Source organism: Megascapheus bottae, chromosome 1, assembly GCF_031878675.1.
Source record: "Megascapheus bottae isolate mThoBot1 chromosome 1, mThoBot2.hap1, whole genome shotgun sequence".
NCBI lineage: Eukaryota > Metazoa > Chordata > Mammalia > Rodentia > Geomyidae > Megascapheus > Megascapheus bottae.
Window position 1 is genome coordinate 102,647,780 of NC_143509.1, and position 22,480 is coordinate 102,670,259.

Genomic DNA, 22,480 nt, shown 5'->3' on the forward strand with positions numbered 1-22,480 from the left:
CAGGGCAGCCCACACCCAGATGGGTGCTGGTGCCAACACGCTAGACTGACTACAGTGGCATTCCCGTTCTCGTGAGCGTTAGTGCTGCTACCAGGGTTTGTACCTCTGCGATCCTGAGAACGTGCATCCACTTCCTGTTGTCCTAAGTCCCTGCTTTAGGAACTCCAAGGGGATAGCTTAGAAGCTCAAACAGCAGGCCAGTTGTTGGTACAGTAGAGTTAACAGGCGCCAGTGGCTCACACCTGTAATCCTAGCTACTCAAGAGGCTAAGGATTAAGGATCTCAGTTTAAACCAGGCAGGCTAGAAAAGTCTGTGAGACTCTTATCTCTAATTAATCCTCCCAAAGGCCAGAAGTGGAGGTACAACTCAAATAGTAAAGTGCCTTGAGAGAAAATTCCAAGCAAGCCCATTAGGCCCCAAGTTCAGGCCCCAGTACCAGCATGGGCGCACACACATACACACACACGCACACATGCATGCATGCATACACACTCAAAAAGCACAGTAGGATTATTCAGTCATCATTTGTGTATAAATCAGAGTGACGGATTGTGGAATTGGCAGTCTACTTTATTAGAGTTTTGACTCTCCACTTCTATGTTTTACACAGAAGTATACAGATATAGTACAATGTATTTATAATATATGTTATCTATAGTCCTGGGTTGTGCTATCTTGAAATAAACCATTTTGTGCAATGGTAGTATGTTTTGTGTTACACGTTTACAAATGGTAGAGAAAAATATGTGGACACTCAATTTGTGAAGCAGTGGAGAATCCTCATATGACCCGTAATAGCCCTCACCAGCCACACAGCCAATTCAACAAGACATGAAAGAGCCCCATCCTGTACCTTCCCACAGGGCTGTAAGTTCTAGAAAGAGTACCAGTCTTCCTCACCTGTATGGTCTGGCCCCTGGTGACTATTCTCTATTTATTTGTTTTTAAATTCCATCTCCCCAGGCAGGGACTAGAAGAGACACTTGCATACCTGTGCAGCAACATTCGCAATAGCAAAAAGCATGTGTCCAGTGGTAGAGGAAAAAAGTTTTTGGACACTCATCATAGTGTACATATATAGGTATGCTGTGTGTCACACATGCCTTATTTGGGCTGCTGTAACAAATACTGGCCAATAACAATATGGATTCATTTCTCACTGTTCTGGAGGCCGGAAGTCCTAGTTGCTAATAATGTGAGCTTCCAGTGAGGGCTTTAGTTTTTGTTTTGTTTTGTTTTTTGTCATAGACTGTTAGCTCCTCACATCTTCATGAGGTCCCAGGACAGCTCTCTGGGCCCTTCTTAGAGAAGCCCAACCCACATGGCTGGCTCACTCCTTCCCCCAATAAAACCATCACTGTGGGAGTTGAGAAGACGTAATGATTTCAACTATATAGGGACACAGACATTCAGCCCAGAACAATGTATAGTGAAGGGGAGGCTGTTCTGACACATATCCTTTGATGTGGATGAACCTTGAAAAGTGAAATTAACGAGGCACAAGAGGACAAATTCCAGAAGCTTCCATTCCTACGAGTCATTAGAATTGTTCCAGGCAGTTGCTGGTGGGAGGTAGGGTTGAAAGAAAGCATCAGTTTTGTAAGATCCCAAAGTTCTGGGCGGCGGGGGGGGGGGGGAAGGGGGGGGCCCTGGTGCATACCAGCAATGGGAAAGCTTCCAGAAAATGAGCCTTAGAACCGGGAGGGTGTAAGGCGTTATAACAGGAACTTGAAAATCTACCTGCTCCAGGAAGTGACTATACTTTATCTCTCCTTCTTGATGTTTGCTCTAAACTGTGGCCGTATTTGAATGTTGAGAACCAGGGTAAAGTCAACCCTGTCCTTTGTCTCAAGGTTCAGATGTGAAATGACTTTTGAAGTCACACTTTCCAACTGCGACATCAAAGAGGACAATTTAGAGCAACTCAGGGGTGTTTGGAGGGTGAAAACATGACACCATTGGGAAGTGCAGAAAGTACTGATTTTTCAGGTACAAAGTAAAAATCCCCCGGAATGCCCACAGGCCTCTCACAGCTCTGGAAAGAAAGAGGTTAACCCACCCACCTCCTGATGCCGAAATAGCTTCTATGTATTCTCCCTGTCATTGCCACCCACCCTGGGGACAAAGCTGCTTCTGTCTTCTTTAATGGCTTGCTTTCTTTACCGGGGTTCCGTGTGGATGTTCTTTCCTGTGGGAAAAGGATTCTTTGTTTGTTTGGCATTGGTGAAGGAAGTCCAGTCTTGGGACCACCACGTGACTGAGGGTTTCAATGTCTGTCCTCCTTCCTTAATCAGTAGGATTGCATTAGCTGGGAGGCCTGCTGGAACCTCAGAGGCTTTTGAGAAGCTCTACTGCCCCAGGAGGAGGAGGAGGAAGAAGAGAGAGAGAGAGAGAGAGAGAGAGAGAGAGAGAGAGAGAGAGAGAGAGAGAGAGAGAGAGAGAGAGAATATGAATATACATGAGAATGTAAGAATTTTCTCTTTCTCTTCCTCCCAATTCTTGCTGACCCAGATCTCCTGAGAAGATTGTCCAGGAGCCCAGGGGCTGAGGGGCTAGTCAAATGTAGGGGAGCATCGCCCATCTTCAAGAGCGAATTCATGCACGGTCTGGCCTGTCGAGGCTGAGTCAGTAGACCCAGCTGCCAGAATCAGTTGTACAGTCCACCTCCTGTTAGCCAACTTCTGGAACGTCTGTCTGTGTTAAGTGGTGCTCTTTGAAAGTGATCTCTTTTTTTTTCCCTCTTCCTTGATAAAAAGAAAAGTAGCCTTAATTTTAGATTGTGGAGAAACGATACATGTCGATTTTTGTTTTGTGTTCTTCCACAAGATGCATCTACGTCAGTATGATTCATTTCCAGACCAGGAGCACTGCACGAGCCTGAGTGAAAAAGTCAGTGGATCACACGCATTCACCGGGTGAACAGTCACGTAGCTGTGACAGCAGGCAGGACTGTGCAAGTGGGCCAAGCTGTTGGCAGACGCCAGCAGATGGCTGCTAATGCAATTAGCAATCGTTGTGTTAAACGAGCCATTATTTAAATTATCTGCTGCTTTTTCCTATCTATTAACCTGCTGGAAACAAGACAGTGATATCTAGACATCTCAGGCTAATCACTAATGAGATGAATCACCACATTCTACCTTATTGTACCAATTAGGGAATGGCTCTCCATAGGGTTATTGCACTGTGCATTATTAGCTGGAGATGAGGAGGGATGGAGGTGGGAGATAGACAGGGACTGGGGGCCAGTTTCTGCCAGGCAGGCCCAGGCCTGCAGCTCATCCACCTCTCTCTATCTTAGGAAGCTAGGGGCTCTTTGGGCCATTCTGGGACTTGTTTCTGCCTGGGCCTCTGCCCGATAGGACATCGGCTGCAGGGAGCATGTCTTGGTTTATTAGGGCTGCCACAACAAAATACCCAGAGTGGTTGGTTATAAACAGCAGGCACATATTTCTTACTCTCTGGGTGCTGGGATTCCAAGTTCACACTGTGAGCAAGCTCAGTGTCTGGTAAGGGTGGCTTTCTGGTTCAAAGGAATGCCACATTCAGGTCATGTTCTCTTAAGCACACAGCACCAAGGCGGTGGGGTACCATTTCCTAACCACGTGTGGGAAACGCACGGACTTCAGATCATTGTAGAAGGTAAAGTGAGATCTGTGAGTGAAAACCTCCTGTGGCAGGCAGGGGAAGGAGGGATGCAGCCATCTGAAACTGGGGCATGGAGGAAGGCAGCAGGAGACCCAGCTGGGGCACCCTGGAGCAAGTTGGGCAAGTAGGGAGTATTGGGGGGTGCGGGGCACCCTGGGAGTTGGCTCCCTACCGGGAGAAGCAGGTTTTCATCTACCAGCTGTCATTGATTTGGGCGGCAGGCTGCTTCTTAGAGTGTGGGCACTCTGGGTCAACCCAGGCTCAGTCCCAAAGTCAGAGGGGACACAGGATGCTGTGTGGCAGGAGAGGGCAGTGCACCCATTTCTTTTTGTGCCTGTGCAGGAAGTTGTCCACAAAGGGGTGGGACATGAACCCAGAGCACTCTGGAGACAGAGCACATGGAAGGCAAGGGTGAGGCAGCAGGAGCAACCACACACCGGCTCAAGCATAGCACGTGACAGGTTGGGCAAGGGCGAACGTCTTGTCTTTGCGGCCTCGATCCCTCTCGTGGGGTAGACAGTGGCCTTAGGAGAGCTGGGTATTCAGGGTCTTTCTAGCTTCTCCGTGCAGGAGTGCTGTGGGCCTCCGTCTGCTACTCAGTCCCTTGACTCCGCATGTCCTGGCCCAGCCTTGCCTGCTTGCAAGGCTGTTTCTTTAGGATGATCTCGCTCCAGGTCTTGACTAGAAATGATCACCTGGGATGGCCAGCTGGCAGAGCCCTGCAAAGACTTAGGCAGTGACAAGATGTGTCTGCAGACTGCTTGATCTGCCTTGCCCTGTGTCTGTGGGGCCTGCCTTTGCAGTGGAACAGCGAAGAGGGGTGAGGGCGAGCAGAACAAAGATGGGGGTGTTCATAAAGAATTCCAGACCCAGGAAAGGAGAGCAGACATCTGCTGGGAGAGTCGGCCTTCACTGGGGCTGTTGTGCACAGGACAATAGTGCAGTCTGTGCAAGAGAGCTCAGTGTGATGGAATGCTGGGCTGTCTGCTGGGGGGTGAGGGTGGAGCTGGGCACCAGCAGAGCCGGTCAGTGAGACCCAGGAAATACCTGAAAGCTGACCTGCTCCCTAGACTGACAATGGGCACCAGAAGAATCTAGAGCTTTGTATTGTCTGTGACTTTTAATGACCGAGAAAGAATGTTTCCAGCGGGTGTGTCCCTCGCCTTGTTTTGAGAGTGACTAATGCTCTGTGCCTACGAAAATACACATTCTTGAAGTTCTAAACTTCCCTAAATGACCCTGAATGGCTTGGTTTCTTTTTTTACTTCCGGGTCCTTCCCCTTTCTGTGCGGCCTGGCACCGGTGCCTTCCGTGGCCGGGCAGGTTTAGGAAGTGGAGCTCAGTCCTGATCAGATCAGACCTGGAGTGGTAGACTTGGTTCCTAGGCTGGTTGAAATGAAATTTATTCTCTCCCAACTGTGCAGGGCAGAAGACTGAAATCAACGTGCCAACAGAACCAGGCTGTCTGTGATGTTCAGTAGAGCCCACCTCGCCTCTTCCCCGGGGTCATGGGCCTTGTTATCTTGCAGCTACATCTCTCTGGTCCTGCCTGTTGTCCCACTGTGCCCTCTGTGGGTTTCTGTCTTCATAGGGGCTCCAGTCAGACTAGCCGGTGGACTCCTCTTAACTCCATCAACTCTGTAAAGACCCCCTTTCTACAGAATAACTCAGTCACAGAAACAGGGTTTTGACTTGGCAGCAGGGCTGTGATACACTGGATGGACGTATGGGGCAGGAAGAGTCAGGGGTGAGTCAGGGATGACAGGAAGTCTGAGAGCCTTGTCCATGGAAAGTCCAGTCCCTCCACCCAGAGTGGGCCAAGAAGAAGCAACTCCAGTCTGAGCCCTGGGGGTTCTTGGGGCTGGGGCACAGGAGCTGTGAGGATATGGGAAGATGGAGCTAAAGGAGGAAACTGTGGCACCTCAAATCCAGAAGGAAGACGTTAAAGCCAAGTAAAACCCGCTACTAACCCAGAGGCCAGTGGCTCACGCCTGTCATCCTAGCTACTCAGGAGGCTGAGATCTGAGGATCCTGGTTCAAAGCCAGCCTGGACACTAAAGTCCATGAGACTCATAATCTCTAATTAATCACCAGAAAACCAGAAGTGGCACTGTGGCTCAAGTGGTAGAGTGCTAGCCTTGAGCTGAAGAGCTCAGGGATAGCATCCAGGCCCAGAGTTCAGGCCCCACGACCAACAGGGAAAAAAAGGAAAAAGAAAAACACTAAGCTGGGTGTGGTAGCTCATGCCTATAATCCTAGCTACTCAGGAGGCTGAGATCTGAGGATCGTGGTTCAAAGCCAGCCCAGGCACTAAAGTCCATGAGACTCTTATCTCCAATTAATCACTAGAAAACCAGAAGTGGCACTGAGGCTCAAGGGGTAGCTTTGAGCTGAAGAGCTCCGGGACAGCACCCAGGCCCAGAGGTCAAGTCCTATGACCAGTGTGCATGCACATGCACATGCACACACACACACACACACACACACACACAAGAGAAAACACCAGACAACCAAACTGAGGCCATTGGCAAGAGCCACAACCCAAGTCCCAATGAATAAGCCATGAGAAAACATTTCTCTGTTCTTCCAGTTTCTCTGCCTGTAATTTCATTCATTTTAGTGCTATCTCTGAGGCTTGAACTCAGTGCCTGTGTGCTGTCCCTGAGCTTTTTTGTCCAAGGCTACCATTTGAGCTTCATTGCCACTTCTGCCTGGTTAATTGGAGATAAAAATGCCCTGGCTTCATCTCTGTGGGCTGGCTTTAAACCTCAGTCCTCAGATCTCAGGCTGCTGAATGGCTCGGATTATAGGTGAGAGCCACCAGTGCCAGGCTGGTTGCCTATAACCTCTTAGACTTGATCTTCCGGGTGCCAGGCTTTATCTTCCTGTCCTGTGTTTATTTCTAAGGCTGTGCTTGTTCTGGGACTGTAGCGTGACTGGCACACACTCGGTCCCCTTGGATGCATCATTAACAGGGAAGATACGCTGCCAGAACACACCGGGTATCTACTTGGTGTCATTACAAGTGAAGACTACTTAGATACCATCCCACACTCTCTGGGATGGCTAAAGTGAGACTAATTTTTGAATAAAAGCATTTCCTCCAGGATATGGAGCAAACGGAGCCTCGGTTCCTGGCTGTTGGAAGCTGATGCGGACATCTGCTTAGAGATGGTTTCTTTCTGTTGTTGTTGTTCTTGTGTTTAAGCAAAAAAAAAAAAAAATGTGGCTCAAAGTCAGCCCACGCAGGAAAGACCAGGAGACTCTATAAGAACACCGCTCAGTGATAAGAGAAAATGGATAGAGGCATACTGCGTGTGTCTGAGTCTCAAAAGAAGCCAAACACACTAGAGGTACAGACAAGAACTACTTGCTTACATTTATGCAACGTTTATAACCCCTGAAGTCAGTCTAGTAACGGATGTCAGAGAAGGGATGGGGTCTTGACGGGATATTAGACGTTTCCTTGTCTTGATTTGAAAGCATCCCCTACCCAAGCCCTGTTCAGGAACCTGTAGCTTTTCACTGTTGTTTTTGAAACAAGGGAGCTGTGTAGCCCACGCTGGCTTTGTATCGGTAACTTTCCCTCCTCCACCTCCTGAATGCCAAGATTATAGACATGCCACCGTCCATGCAAGACCATAGAAAAATTACACTTCAATACAGCTTTAGAAAGTGAACTTGTGACAGATGTCCCCAGATGCTCTGCAGAAAAGCAAGGGTCCCCCGTTTCCAGCAGGAGGCTAGGTAGGGTCCTGAGGGAGGGAGGCCATATAGTTCTGGGATGTCAAGAAGGCACTCCAGTGTTACAAAAGGGGCCTGACCTGGTTTGCCCGTGCCAGCATCTGGGAAAGGAAACCTCCATTATTTCACAGAACTGTGTCTCTAAGGAGAGGGCGAGGCTATGGCAAGGTCAGACCTTATAACAACCTTTTCACACCATCTGCATTATTACAAGGCTTTTGCCAAATGATTAATTGTTTTCAGTAATCAGTTGCTTTCTTCCAATAACCCATGCTTTCTGTTGTTGTTGTTTTTTGTTTGTTTCCTTCTGAAACTTTAAAAGCTGCAGATTCTCGTTGACACAGGAAGCAGTAACTTCGCCGTGGCGGGGTCTCCCCATTCCTACATAGACTCCTACTTTGACTCAGAGAGGTAAGTGATGGATCTGTAGCTGACGTGACTGGGTTTGGTGGTGCCAAAAAAAATTTAAAAAATGACCGAAAGACGGTCTCTCTCTGAGGGGGCTGTGTCTGTATAGAAAAGAGAGTGTGTGTGTGTGTACAAACATGTCTGTATTCTACTCCAGAGGATCCATAACAGGGCTCTATTAACAGCCTTGGTGCAGTCACCCAGGGTTTGCTCTGCAAAATTTCGCATGCCTGTCTTGTAGTCACACTGGAGTGCAAGAAGCTCACGGCCCTCTGATGTTGATTGCAGCCCCTCTGGGCCATGCAGGAAGCATGGTAAGAAGTACTTAGCTTTCTGCATGGGGCAGGAGTTTCCAGCTGAGGCCTCACATGTGGGGAAACCCGCCTGTGTATAGGTAGCCTCAGGGCTCGGGAGAGGGTGGGTGTCACTCATGGAGTTCTTTCTGGGAAGAACTTCCCTTGGAGACAGGTCATGGCACTATGGTGTGAGACAGGGGCTCCCACCGGCTGCTAGGGTGTGAGATAGGGGCTCCCACCAGCTTCTAGGGACAGACCAGCAAGTTGTCTGGAGCTAGCACAAGCTTCAGCTGGGGTGGAGGAAGGTCCCAGAGGCCACATGGCCCCATCTAGCTCTGAAAGAACCCCAAGATCCAGGGTCACTCCCTCTGGAAACCTGAAGCCACTTGAAAACGGTGCACCTTTTGATGTCCCATCTGTTTTGATGAAACTACAATGTAAACGCAGCCCAGCCGCAGTTTGCTTTTAGGGTCATGAATTATCTGCTGTGTGAGAACTGCCCTACTGCAAACCCTTTTCATCTCTTCCTCCTCTCACCTTCTTAGCCACAGTGTTTTTGTTCTAGGAATAAAGGCTAGCTTTTGCTGGGAGAAAAGGAGAGGCAAGAGACACTTGGGAGGCTTTTGAAGATGTCAGGCAATTTAACAAAATCTGGTGACTTGTGGCAAGGGAAACAAAAATGATACCGGAAACCCACACTGTATGTAGGGCTCTCTTCTGGTGGGGGGAGTGACACGGTTCCCTGTATGCCCCGCTATCCCCGCTTGATGAGGAGAAGGCAGGGGGCTGCCAGGGCCCAGGTTACAGAGCAGTGGGGTTGGCTCCCCTCAAGGAACTGAGGCTCTCACTGGCCTCCCTCTGCTGATAAGGTCTCATTGTTGATATTCCCGGATATGACACCTGCCCAGTGATTGCTTTGGAACTAGGAACATTAATAAGTGCCCAGAATTCATTGCTATAACCACAAATGTGTGTACAGACGTGGGCGGTGTGGCTCTATGTGTTTGCAGTAGGGGCCGGTTCCCATGTGTGTACGTCCTTCCCTGCAGAGCCCCCGTGTCCTGTTCCGGCTCTGCACGGGCCTGGGCCAGGATGCCAGGGTGGTCCAAGCTTCTCTCTTTCTACATGTGGCCCAGAGAGTTAGGGAAAAGCAGTGGCCTGTTCTGTAACAATGTCTTCAAAATGAAATCAAATATACCTCACTTAATAGTTAATTCTAAGTGTCCCAAAGAAATACACAGAGAACATGTGGAGAGCTGGATCCCCAGAACCTAAGATGGTAGGTCTCCATACCACCATGCTGTGGCAAGCAGAAAATCCCACCCCTCGCCTCGCGTGGTAGGTCCCAGACAAAATGCAGGCAAAGTGCCATACCTATTAAGTAAAATCACCCTCAGCTATAGGGATCAAGTTGTACAAAAATGAACATCAAACTTAGGCTTGGCCCCTCCCTCCCTAACATAGTTTATTACATATTTGCAAATATCTTCCTCAAAACAAATCCCAAATATGGCATGTTTTTGCTCCCAAGTATTTTGAATAAAGGACCCTCAGGAAGAAAAGGAAGGCCAAGTGTGCAGGCCCCTTCACACCTGGAGACAGAAAGCAGGGCTGCAGCCCTGTGCTCGTATCCACAGACAAGGACACACGTGGGGCCTGCTAATAAGTTAGACTCAGACACCCGTGGCAGTGTGGCTTGGTGATGAGGTTTCCAAAGAATCCTGGTAAAGTTCAAAAGGGGAAGAAAAAATAGTTACACACAGGTGAATCCCTGAGGTCGACGTAGAAAATGCGGAGCCACAGGAGAAAGGAGGGGGGCTCTGGCAGACGTGGGGTGCTCAGCAGAGCTTCAGGGAGGGTACAGGAAGGCAATCCTTAGTTCCTACACCTCCTGAAGAGCCTGGTGCTAGCCCACCAAACGCAGAGAAAACACCCCCATACATCTCCAAAACCTCCCCTCTTCAGGGAAGAACCTTCCTCACCAAGAACCCGATTTCCCAAGCAGGGCAGTCCCCGCTGGGCAGTGTTTCCACTTTGTGCCCTCAGTTTCCCCGTGAACTGCAGCATGCACCTGGAATGCTCAGGACTTAGTTCACAGCCCCCGCCCTGGCCTCCAGCCTGGCAGTCATTTCCTTTCTTATTACACATCTGTTGACAGAAGGTACGGTCCTAGAAACAGAGAAGCAAAAATCAGGGCAGGAAGGTGACCTTCACGTCCACTTGGCACTTTTGGCCCTGCGGCGGTGACTTTCCTGTCTCCAGGAGGCACTAGCACAATGGGTTGGTTTTCCTGATGGGGCTCATGGGGTGAATTTTGTGCCCACAGCCAGGTGTGCATTTAAACAGCAGGTCCCCATTGCCCATTCAGAAGGGTTCACCTCTGTGGCATGTGACAGCTAAGCCTTCTCCTTTTCTAATTCCCCCAAAGAATTTAGATATCCCTATCAGCTTTCTGCCTACTCAGGATGCTCCTTTATCCACTTCTCCTTGTAAACAAAATGAGAACTGGCAACCACAAGATGCCCACGTGACGAAGGAAAGTCCCTCTTTCCTCTAATCAGCTTCATCCTGCTGCACACCCTGCCCTGGAGAATGTGGGGGGGGGGGGGAGAGGGGAGAGGGGAGTGTGCACAGGCAAGCATGCCAGCGCCCAAGCTTTAACTAGTGAGGTTGAGTGCTCTACCATTACTTGAGCCACGGAGATAAAAGTCTCAGGATTTCCCTGCTTCTGGCTGGCTTTAAATCATGATCCTCAGATCTCAGACTCCTGAATAGCTAGAATTGCAGGTGTGAATCATAGGCACCTAGCACCACTGTCGAAATTTAAGGAAAACTAACTCTCTCTCTCTCTCTCTCTCTCTCTCTCTCTCTCTCTCTCTCTCTCTCTCTCTCTCTCTCTCTCCCTCTCCCTCTCCCTCTCCCTCTCCCTCTCCCTCTCCCTCTCCCTCTCCCTCTCCCTCTCCCTCTCCTCTCTCTCTCTCTCTCTCTCTCTCTCTCTCTCTCTCTCTCTCTCTTCCTCCCTCCCTCCTTCCCTCCCTCTCTTATCCCTCCCCTCTCTCTCTTATCCTTCTCCCAGCTCACAATGAGCTTCTAATCACCATTGAATTATTATTGCAAAGATGTAAATACTTACTCTCAAAGGAAATTATATCCGATGCCTTCGGATGTCTTGAGCATCTACTTGGGAATAATTTGAACCACTGAATTCAGTAGGCTTTGAGAATGTTCTCTGGCCTCTTGATTTTTTGCAAAAGCTATCTTTTGTGAGATGTGGCTTCCTATCCTGTGATGCTTTGCTATTTGCTTGGGCCTCTGATCTCTCTTAGTTATGATAAGATTTCTGGCTGGTTCATCACACTCTGTTTGAAGTCTGCAGACTTGATATTTGGATATTCAGGTGCAGTGCTTCCTGAAGCATTGCACAGTAATTGGAGATTTAGCTCAGATTCTTTGACAAAATCTCTGACTAATAGAAGGAGACAGCAGGCTACTCTGAGTCATTCTTATACTTGGGCTCCATTTCAAGCCATCTTCCACCAAGGTCAATACCCCAGCAAGTTACTAGACAATGAGGAAGAAAAAGGAAAAAAAAATGGTTGCACTTTTTTGAAAGTTTTACAAGAATTTGTTTCAGTATTACAGGGTTCAAGGATGGAGAAACAGAGAGGACAGAGAAATATCCTGAGTTAAAGACTCAAAATAGAGGTTCTTATCTGTAGCCTTTGTGCTTTCTGAGCTGGACCAGTTCCTAGGTCACAACTGGTGGATGAGATGCTGAAGCTTGCTCCAAACACAGGTGGAACATTCCGGGCTACATGTTGCCCTAGCTATTTGTTCTTGGATATTTACCATTTCAGAGAAGGCAGAGTTAAATAGCCCCGCCCATATCTCGCAGTCTTGTAACTAAATATTGAAGAGGAAGTCTTGAGCAGGAAGGGTTTATCTGCTTTTTCAATTTACTTCCTGGATTTTATTGTTGGGGTTTTTTTTCAATTTACTTTAGTCTGACCTTTTTGATATTTGTTTATACATATATAAATAAATTGTGTAACAAATATATAAAATTATAGATATATAGATATAGTTTTCCTGTTTTCCTGGTCTATCCTACTCTATTTCCCTCCTAAGTGACATTGACCCCATTTAATCTTAAAAGGAATGTATAGCTACTTCTGCTCAGAGTAGACTGTTGAACCTATCTGAAAAAAAGGACAGGAAATTCCATGGATCTGTGTTCATGATCAAATCAGAAGAGGATCAGAATCAGAAAACATCAAATTTTAGCTGGCATGGCACGGAAACGGTGGCTCACGCCTGTAATCCTAGCTACTCAGGAGGCTGAGATCTGAGGATCAAGGTTCAAAACCAACCCGGGCATGAAAGGACCTGAGACTCTTATCTCCAATTAACCTCTAGAAAACGGGAAGTGGGGCCTGGCTCAAGGGTAGGGAGGTAGCCTTGAGATCAGGGACAACACCCAGGCACAGCAGTAGCCTTGAATTAAAGAACTCAGGGACAGCACTCAGGCCTAGCTCAAGCCCCATAACCCACAAAAAGAAAAAAACATCACGTTTTTCTTTTAGCTGTAAGAGATGTTGGAGATATTAGGGGCTGGGGAGAGACATATAATAAAAATATAATATAAAAAAGAGTAGTGAAAAATACCCTTTAAAAGTAAATATTTCCTATATGGGTAGTTAGTAAGATTTTATAAAGGAATTAAAAACAGTAAGGGAGATGTAAAATCTATGGATAAACATTCTAGATTGATAGCTGTGGTAAAGCTAGCAACCTACATCTATCTGTCTTATCTGTGCTGGTCACTGCTGCCCTTCAGGGAAAACCTTTTACTTCCATACTTAAGTGTCTCCTGGCAGGGAGAAGTTGACTTAATATTCTTTAACGACTCATAGGAATGAGATGTTCGCCCTTCAATCAATATATTTGGCTCTTTCTGTTGTAGAAACTTAAGTAGGTTTTATGACATTTTTTTTTTGTCAGTTGTGGGGCTCGAACTCTGGGCCGGATGCTGTCCCTGAGCTCTTCAGCTCAAGGCTATTGCCTTGCCCCCAACCCACAGCCCCACTTCCCGTTTTCTAGTAGCTAATTGGAGATAAGAGTCACATATTTTAGTGCCCTGGCTGGCTTTGAACCATAATCCTGAGATCTCAGCCTTCTGAGTAGCTAGGATTATAGGCTTGAGCTACCATGCCCGGCTATGACTTTCTTTAGCCAACAAAATTACCTCCAACCATGCGGCTTCTCTTAAAAGACACAATGTGTGTGTCCTTTGACTCTGTTATTTTACATTTGACTCTGTTAGCTTACATTTCCACCAGAATGTCATTTCCATACTCCATCTGGGGCAAAGCTTCTCAGTGGAGCTGGGGACCTAAAGTCTTACTGACTTTTGGTGTCACCTAGTATGGGCTCTTGAACTCAGGGCCTCGCACTCTGGCTTGACTCTTTCTACTCAAGGCTAGTGCTCTACCACTTGATCCATACCTTCCCTCCAGGTTTGGTCTCTGTTTTGCTAATTCGCTGGAGATATGTTATGTGTCTTGCTACTTTGTCTGCCCCTGCTGGCTACAAACCTTAATCCTCAGAGAGCTACCTAAACCCAGAACCTGGTGACTTTTCTAAGGAGATCAGGCTGGACTCATAGCAGATGTCTTCCATGTGGCAGGGAAGGGTCTTCTCCATCGTTCAGGTGCATAATCTCTCAAGCCTGCTTCTTGTTGGCCTGTGCCAAAGGGGACTGTCTGCTTTGCAACCTTGAGCATTGATGAGGCCATTAATGAACCACCAGGCAGGGTCTCAAGGATCCCATTCTGCCCTGGTGACATCTAGAGTCACAGAACAGTCCTCTGATCCAGGTAGATTCTGACCCTTGCAAAGTTCCAACCTAAGGACTGCCTGCCCTTAATGCCGCCCTTTTGTTCTCTCCATTTAAGGTTTCTTCTACAGCTGTCTTCCTCTTCAGCGGATCTCACATTTTAGTCCTATAGTGCTTGAACTCTTTCATTAGAGGAAGAACATTTTGCACATTTTGATCCAAAGTGTTTTGATTGCTGCAAGTGGACCTTTTTTTTTTTTTTCTGTACTGTTGCGTCTCTGATTGGTGGCTGTTTCCGAGCTCTTGAAATGGACATTGCAAATGAGAAGCCATCCAGTGCCTCTCCCTACCTATCTAATTAGTGTGAAGAGAAGTAGAAGGCCAAAGCCTTGAGTGCCAAGATTCAGGATATTAGAAAATGAACATAGAGGATTTGTTTTCATTTAAAGTTCTGGAAGGTACAAGCTAACAACCCACAGAGTTGCTTACAATTCCTCTCTGAGATTCTACTCCTTGAGGTTTGGTAAAAGAAACCCAGAGACAAGGTATTTAGAATTTTTTTTTTTTTGCATTGCCTTAGACTGTGTTTTTGATAAGGTCCATGGGTCTCTGGAAGCTATTTAAATTAACTGATACAAAATAAAAGCCCAGGTCTATTAGTACACCATCACATTCTAAGAATGTACACATGGTTACCATGTTTGTGTGTGTGTTGCCCGAACGTGTGCCATATTGAGTCTTGAACTCAGGGCCTGGGTGCTATCCCTGAGCCCTCTAAGGTCGCCGCTCTACCATTTGAGCCACAACTGCAATTCTGGCTTTTTAGTGGTTAACTGAAGGTAAGAATCTCACAGACTTTCCTTACCTGGACTGGCTTTGCACTGCCATCCTCTGCTCTCAGACTCCTCAGTAGCTAGGGTTGCAGGCGTAAGTCACTGGTGTCCAACCTGTGGTAGCCATATGGACAGAGAGGTCAAACCTACAGCTCATGTCACGAGATCCTGTTATGGTGGCCACTGCTATTTATTTAACTATAATAAGTAGTTTTAAGTAGTATTTTGTTGTAGGTCCAAATTTTTCTTTTGACCTCAATTTTTCTCCTGTTATTTAAAATGTTTTAATAAAACTCCTTTATCATTGCTACAGCTTCAATCCGTCATCTTGACTTTTACCACAGTTTTCTCAATTGCTTCCTTTTTACTGGACATTTAGGTAGTTTCCAGTGGTTCACCATTGCAAATAAAATGTAATGACTGTTTTTGTACTCGAGCTTCCGTCTGTTTCCTGCATGTATCCTCAGGATCTGATTTGCAGAACAATTAATGGGTTAAAGACAGTTGACATTTTCAAAAGCTACATGCTGTGCCAAAAATAAGGAGATAAGTAAAAAGTGAAACCATCTCTGAGGTGACTTTCCTCCACAACCGCAACCACCACCACCACTGCACTAGTTCTGGTTTCCTGCAGTGAATTACCCATCTGTGGTAGTTTGGCACAAACTTAGTGTTACAATGATGTAAATGCAAGGCCCTGATTTCAAACTTTAATACCCCAAGTGTTCAGTTGATAATTTGACCATGACCTCTGAACTTGATGATTTTCTCAGGTGAGGCTGGTTTGAATGCCCAGATACTGCCAGTAATGGCATCTTGTAGCCTTCACAAAGGTTTCAAACTCACCTAGGTATAAGAATAACGTTGAGCAGTTGGAGACCCCAGAACTTTACACTTTCTTTTATCCAGGATGTTTCTTCTCACAGAGCTTCGAGTCTCATGCAAGTAAAACTCAACTTCAACCCACTATGTTACTTACTCACCCCTAGCTGCTAGGTAGTTCTAACTCAGCCATCACTGTCTGGATGGGGGTGTGTGTGTGTGTGTGTGTGTGTGTGTGTGTGTGTGTGTGTGTGTGTGTGTGTGTGTGTGTGTGTGTGTGTGTGTGTGTGTGTGTGTGTGTGTGCATGCATGCCCATACTAGGGCCTGAACTCAGAGCCTGGGCACCATCCCTTAGCTTCTTTCTGTTCAGGGTCAGTGTATTTTGTCATGTGAGCCACGGCTCTACTTCTAGCTTTTTGCTGATTAATTAGAGATAAGAATCTCACAGACTTTTCTGACGAGGTTGGCTTTGAACCACAACCCTCAGATGTCAGCCTCCTGTGTAGCTAGGATTACAGGCGTGAGCCACCAGCATCTGGCTCCCTGCCCGGAATTTTATGAATTCACTTTATTCATGTTCTCCATTCTTACTGTGCAGGCTGACCTTGTCTGTGGTAGTGTCGGTAGCTCACCTTCAGAGTTACACACTGCTGAGTAACTGAGCCTGTAACACCAGGGCCAGCCATGGCTCTGAGGAAAAGGACCTGAGCCCCAGGGCATGGGGGGGTGGCATTTGCTCTTTATTTGTCACAGATGTCAACTGTGTGGAGGTGAGGCCCTGTTGCTATAAAGCCTCCTTCTGGACTCCCCTTGTAGATGCTCAGAGTAATAGTCCAGGAAGGGACCAGCAGGTACCCAGAGCCGGCCCTGTCCTTCCCAAACTAATAAGGTTAAGTGATGTCTGTGAGCCACTGGGCTTGGCGCGAGGGAGAGGTAAGGTTTACATGTTAATACTCCCATCCACCGACATCAAACCCCTCTTGCCAGTCTAGGGAGAATAGCCACCATGTCCACATGGTGATCAGTAAGACTCACAGAGACAGCGCTAGGACAGCGGTGTTCCCTGTGGTGACCCAGTATCGGTGCTAGATGGTGTATGGAGCAGGTTCTCGGAGCAGAGCTCCATGGTAGTCCTTGCTTAGCATGCACCCCGTGCTGGGTTTGATCCCAGCACTATAAGAAGACAGAGAATGTGAATTTATGGACAGAATTGTTGACGGAGGTCCCCCCTCCCTTTTGCAGGTCCAGCACATACCGCTCCAAGGGCTTCGACGTCACTGTCAAGTATACGCAAGGCAGCTGGACGGGCATGGTGGGAGAGGACGTGGTCACCATCCCCAAAGGCTTCAACAGTTCTTTTCTCGTCAACATTGCCACCATTTTTGAGTCGGAGAATTTCTTTTTGCCAGGGATTAAGTGGAATGGAATCCTGGGGCTTGCCTACGCCTCCCTGGCCAAGGTAAGACGGCGTCACCGAGTCCCACAAACCACGTGATCTCACTGAAAAGTTCCCATGAAAGAGGCCGCTCTGGGACATGGCCGGTGAGAATCATGTGGTCACAACAGACCACAGGCTGGGCACCAATGGCTCACGCCTGTAACCCTAACTACTGAGGAGGCAGAGATCTGAGAATCAGGGTTCAAAGAGTCTGTGGGACTCTTATCTCTAAATAACCAACAAAAATCAGAAGTGGAGCTGTGGCTCAAGTGGTAGAACACCAACCTCGAGCAAAAATCTCAGGACAGTGCCCCCATTCAAGCTTCCGGATTGGCACAAATCAAGTAAGCAACAGACCACTGTTCACAGACATTTCTAGAAATGTTTGCAACTTATGGTAAATGGTGCAATTCTTTGAGCCTTCTTAGAAGATGAGACATTAGCTTTGTTGAGTTTTTTCTTTTTGTTTTCATTTTAGTTCTACAGCTTAAAAGTGTTAAATCAGACCTAAGTTACATTGATATATGGGAGTCCACAGGAGTGTGGACTAGGATAGAATGCAGAGGGAATACCTGCACAAAATGGCCAGGTATTTAGAAGAGGGGACTTCCAGAAACACTAGGCCACCAGCAGGAAAAGTCCCCTCCCAGGCCATTCTCCAGCCACCCCAGGTACCTCCAAGAAGACTCCTGTAACCAGTCCTGACAGGGTGTCCTGACAAAGAGCAGCAGTACTAAGCCAGGGAGAAATGGCACAGTCTCCTCTCCTCGCTCCCTTCCCTCCCCGCTGTCTCTCTCCATCTCCCCCCCCACCCCATTTTAACATGATCACCCTCACAAGTATGTAAGAGAGACTGGAATCCACTGAATACTTGTACTTGGTGTGCAGAAGAGTGGGCCAGTCAGGCAATCTGCAGCTGGAGGGTTGCCAGCCCAGCATGGAAGAAAGTGCAACTGCCCCGTTGGCCCAGGAGGGTCCCAGGAAAAGAACTGTTCGTCCATCTTGTAAGACAAGTGGTCACTTCCATCCATCAGCTGTGGTACAAGTGGGGAGTCCCCTCCCCACTTCCAGGAAGAAAGAGTTCACAAAGCCAGGCATTCCTCGGAAGCCACGTCTCCCCACTTTGCAGATGTGGGCACTCAAGTGTTGCAGTGATAACAGAAGCGTCCCTTTGCCAGGACAGGCTAAAAGCTTCTTTGTCCTAGGCACCGTGGGCAAGCTTAATACGTTCTCAGCTGGGCAGGAAGCTTACATTCCTCAGCGCCTGTGGGTGAAATGTCGCCTGTGTGTGCCACTGTTTGGGCAGGAAGGATGAGAAGCTGGAGCTGATTGATTGCTTATTCTTCTGAAGATGATAGACCCAGCCTCGCCTACTGGGCGTTTGTCCTGTGTGACGCTCCTGTGAAAATGAGCTGCTTCGGGGCTTTCTGCAGGCTGGCCGGCCTCTCCACATGACCATCTTCGCCTCATCTGTGCAATTGCAAGATGACTAACAGCTGACTTCACGTGTGCTCCCAGCTGGAGCCAACCATCAGACCGTGGGCAGCGGGCTGTCTGCAGGGGCCTGCCTGGTGGCGTGGGACACTGCATCTCTGACACGGGGTGGCCAAGCCCTCAGATAATTCCTAATGCTTCCTGCCAGACTGTATCAGAAACCCAGGGGGCATCTTACAGGACTGGTGTCTGTGTGTGTGTGTGTGCATGCATGCGTGCACATGTGTGTGTGTGTGTACATACACCGATGCTAAGGCTTGAACTCTAGGCCTCTTGCTCTCCTTTGCCCTTTTTGGCTCAATGCTTGTGTTCTACTACTTGAGCCATGCCCCTACTTTTAGCTTTTTGCTGGTAAATTAGGAATAAGAGTCTCACAGATATGTCTCTCTAGGCTGGCTTCAAACAGTGCTCCTCATACCTCAGCCCCCTGAGTTGCTAGGGTTCCAAGCATGAGCCACTGGAGCAACTGTTTTGAAATCTTTCCATGGAGCGCAGGGCCCAGTGAAGAGTGACAGCTGGTGTCGCCATCCATCTTCCGCCTCCCAGCCTATTCTCCACCTCCCAGCAGGTTCTTTGCACACTGCTCACACAAGCCCTGGCACAGGCCTGGTACACTTCCCAGACGGGATCATAGAGGAACAAATCATGGTGTATGTCAGCGTACTGGGTGTGGATTCCAGGTGTGCTCACACTGCTGGTGGCTCTGAGGAAGGAAGGCGTGCCCTTCCCTCACCCACAGACGAGACAGTTCAGACATGGCACAGCCACTGAGCCACATTCCACCACAGGATTCTACAGAGCCCACATGGAAACAAGCAGGTGGCCACCTACGAAGACCAAGCAGATGTTTGTGTTGATATCGGAACTCCACACTCTCATTTTCATGTTCAAGTCCATTCCTTAAGAATGACCATGAGCATCAGAGCAGGCTGCAGCATGGAGGCAACTAGGCTGTTAGATTTGACAACTCTCTGGGTGCTGCAAGTTTAATCCTGTCATTCTAGGTACTCGGGAGGCTGAAGTCTGAGGAGCGTGATTCAAAGAAAGCATGGGCAGGAAAGTCTGCTATTCTTACCTCTAATAAACTACTCAGATAAAGACAGAAGTGCAATTGTGTCTCAAGTGGTAGAGTACTGGCCTTGAGCAAAAAGCAGCTCAGGGACAGCGCCCAGATGCTGAATTCAAGCCCCAGGACTGGCAGACACACAAAGTTGACCATCTCAGCTAAGCATGGTAGTTCCTACCTGTAATCCTAGCTGCATTGAAGACTAAAGCAAGAAGACCTCACGTTTGAGGCCAGCCTGAGCCCCATAGCAAGAGACCCCCTCCTTCTTTAAAAAAAAAAAAAAAAGGAAACCAGATGCAAGGTGCAGTGGCTCACACCTGTTATCCTAGCTACTCAGGAGGCTGAGATCTGAGGATCAAGGTTCAAAGCCAGCGTGGGCACAAAAGGACCAGAGACTCTTATCTTCAGTTAACCTCTAGAAAAAGGGAAGTGGGGCTTGGCCCAAGGGGAGGGTGGTAGCCTTGAGCTGAAGAGCTCAGGAACCATGGGCATTTCAAGCCCCAAGACCCACAAAAAAAAAAAAAAAGCAAAGAAAAGACCTTGACTATTCTCTGTGGTAGCTAGCCAATATCCCCTTGCTGTCAAAGCGAAAGTTTTGTGTTTGTTTGTTTTGTGCTGGTACTGGAGCTGGGCCTGGGCACTGTCCTTCAGCTTTTATGACTCAAGCTTGCACTCTCCACAGCCCACTCCTGGCTTTTGGCTGGTTAATTGAAAAGAGTCTCATAGACTGGGCTGCCTTCAAATTCAGATCCTCAGATCTCAGCCTCTGAATAGCTAGGATTACAGACCACAGCACCCAGCCAGAGTTTAGACCCAAGTCTATCACTAGCTGCCTCCATGATCACCTGAGCCCTGCGCCCAGCCTCCCCCCAGAACATAACACTCGCAGACTAGTCTCCCTTCCCTTGAGAAATGGGGTGTCCTGGGAGTGTACAGTGGCACTAGGGAGAGGCAGGGCACAGAGTAGTTGTGTTGGGACTTGGTAGCAGAGAATATAGTGTGTATATGTGCATGTGTATGTGCGTGTGCATTCACGGACCAACCCTGCGGCTTGAACTCAGGCCTAGATGCTATCCCTAAGCTTTTTCATTCATGGCTAGCACCCTATAATATGATCTACAGCTCCACTTGCAGATTTTTTTTTTTTTGTGGTTAATTGGAGAGTCTCATGAACTTTCTTGCCTGGCCTGGCTTTGAACTGCAATCCTCAGATTTCAACCTCCTGAGTAATTAGGAGGATTACAAGCATGTGCCACTGGCACCTGGCCAAATATACAAACTTTTAAAACTCATGAGTTGTGTGCTTTCCTGAATGCTGGGGTCCAGCTGGCATAGCCTAGCCTAGCAATGTCCCAGAACGAGACATACTTTCCCTGGTTATTCGGGCCTGTGCGTGATGGATGGCTGTGGTGTGGGTGCCTGAGATCAGAATCCAGGCCCTCCTCTATGGTTTCCACCACACCTCACACTGCATGATGCTGAGAAGCATGACAGCAGTGTAACCCTAAACAGAGCAATTCCACGAGCAAAGGCAGGGCGAGACCTCTGAAGGCTGCTACTGCTGAGGTTTGGTTAGCCCAGGAAACACTTAAAAGTACCTCATCCTCAGCACCAAGCCCTCATCGGCCCATGAATCTCCATGTTATTCTTCTCTCCACCCTCTGCAGCCATCAAGTTCGCTGGAAACCTTCTTTGATTCCCTGGTGGCCCAAGCGAAGATTCCCAATGTTTTCTCCATGCAGATGTGTGGGGCCGGATTGCCAGTGGCTGGATCTGGTACCAACGGAGGTAGTCTTGTGGGTATCTTTCAGTCTTAAAGGGATGAAAAAAAAATCACAGTTTGGTGGGGTTGCTTCTGTTTCACGTTCAAAGTTGGTGAGGACTATTAGTCAGTCGGGCCTGGGCACTGTAGTTTCATGATCCTTGTTACACACCTTCAAAACCATTGGTAATATGGGGTAGTGGAATTATTCCCCCTTTTTCCAGTGAATGGCTCTCAGTGGGCAGGGAGGGACCAGCGGGAACTGAGACAGGTGGGGGTTGTGTCTATCAGGTTGCATACTTGAGGGCAGATGGGTGTACATGTCCTTTCTCTTCCTCTTCTCTCCCATCCCCAAATGTACACATGCATACGACATGAAGCAGTCAGAGCTGTCAGCCCTATGGCTATGTCCTGACCTTACCCTAGTGAACCCTACACTGAGCATCTCAAGTGAAAGAGACAAGAAGAATACTCAAAAAGTGCCTATCTCAGCTGAGCACGGCTGCTCTGGGCTCTGAATGAGCTACAGGTTTAGTAGCCTCTGCCTCAGCCACTGTCTCTTACTCACATTTTTTGTCCCCTTCGAAGGGGACAGGGCAGCCTGGGATATGTCATATGATCCACTCTTGCAAGGTGATACTTTGATTAGGGAAGCTCTTCCATCACTTTCCCCTTCTCTGCCCTCCCAGGAGCCAAAGGATGGTGAGCCAGCATTTTAAGTGATTGTATTGCATTTATCAAGGGAGTTTCAATGTCGAGAAGCTGGAGTTGGATGTCCAGTAGAGCAGGATATAGTCTTGAATGACCCCTAGAAACTATTCCCCCCACATTACCTAAACAGGGATTTTCCAAGCATCTCGATTTACATCAGCACATCACAATAAAGTGAGCATCTAGGTTCCAACTGGGGAACACCAGCTTCTCTGTGGAAACATGATTGTCCATGGGCTCGTCCTCTTAACACCATGACCCTTTATCTCCCCAGGTCCTTGGTGGGATAGAACCAAGTTTATATAAAGGAGACATCTGGTATACCCCCATCAAGGAGGAGTGGTACTACCAAATAGAGATTCTGAAACTGGAAATCGGAGGCCAGAGCCTTAACCTGGACTGCCGGGAGGTACGTGTGTG

At 48.0% G+C, this 22,480-nt stretch overlaps 1 protein-coding gene across 1 annotated transcript in view; it reads left to right on the forward strand.

Annotated features, from left to right (window-relative positions):
* Bace2 (beta-secretase 2) overlaps positions 1–22,480 on the forward strand; it is a 57,653-nt gene that overhangs the window by 17,447 nt on the left and 17,726 nt on the right. Inside the window, exons 2-5 of the mRNA XM_090349497.1 lie at positions 7,716–7,804; positions 16,832–17,048; positions 21,255–21,383; positions 22,335–22,469. Of these exons, the coding sequence (XP_090205623.1) occupies positions 7,716–7,804; positions 16,832–17,048; positions 21,255–21,383; positions 22,335–22,469 (570 nt within the window). The remainder of the gene's footprint in view (positions 1–7,715; positions 7,805–16,831; positions 17,049–21,254; positions 21,384–22,334; positions 22,470–22,480) is intronic.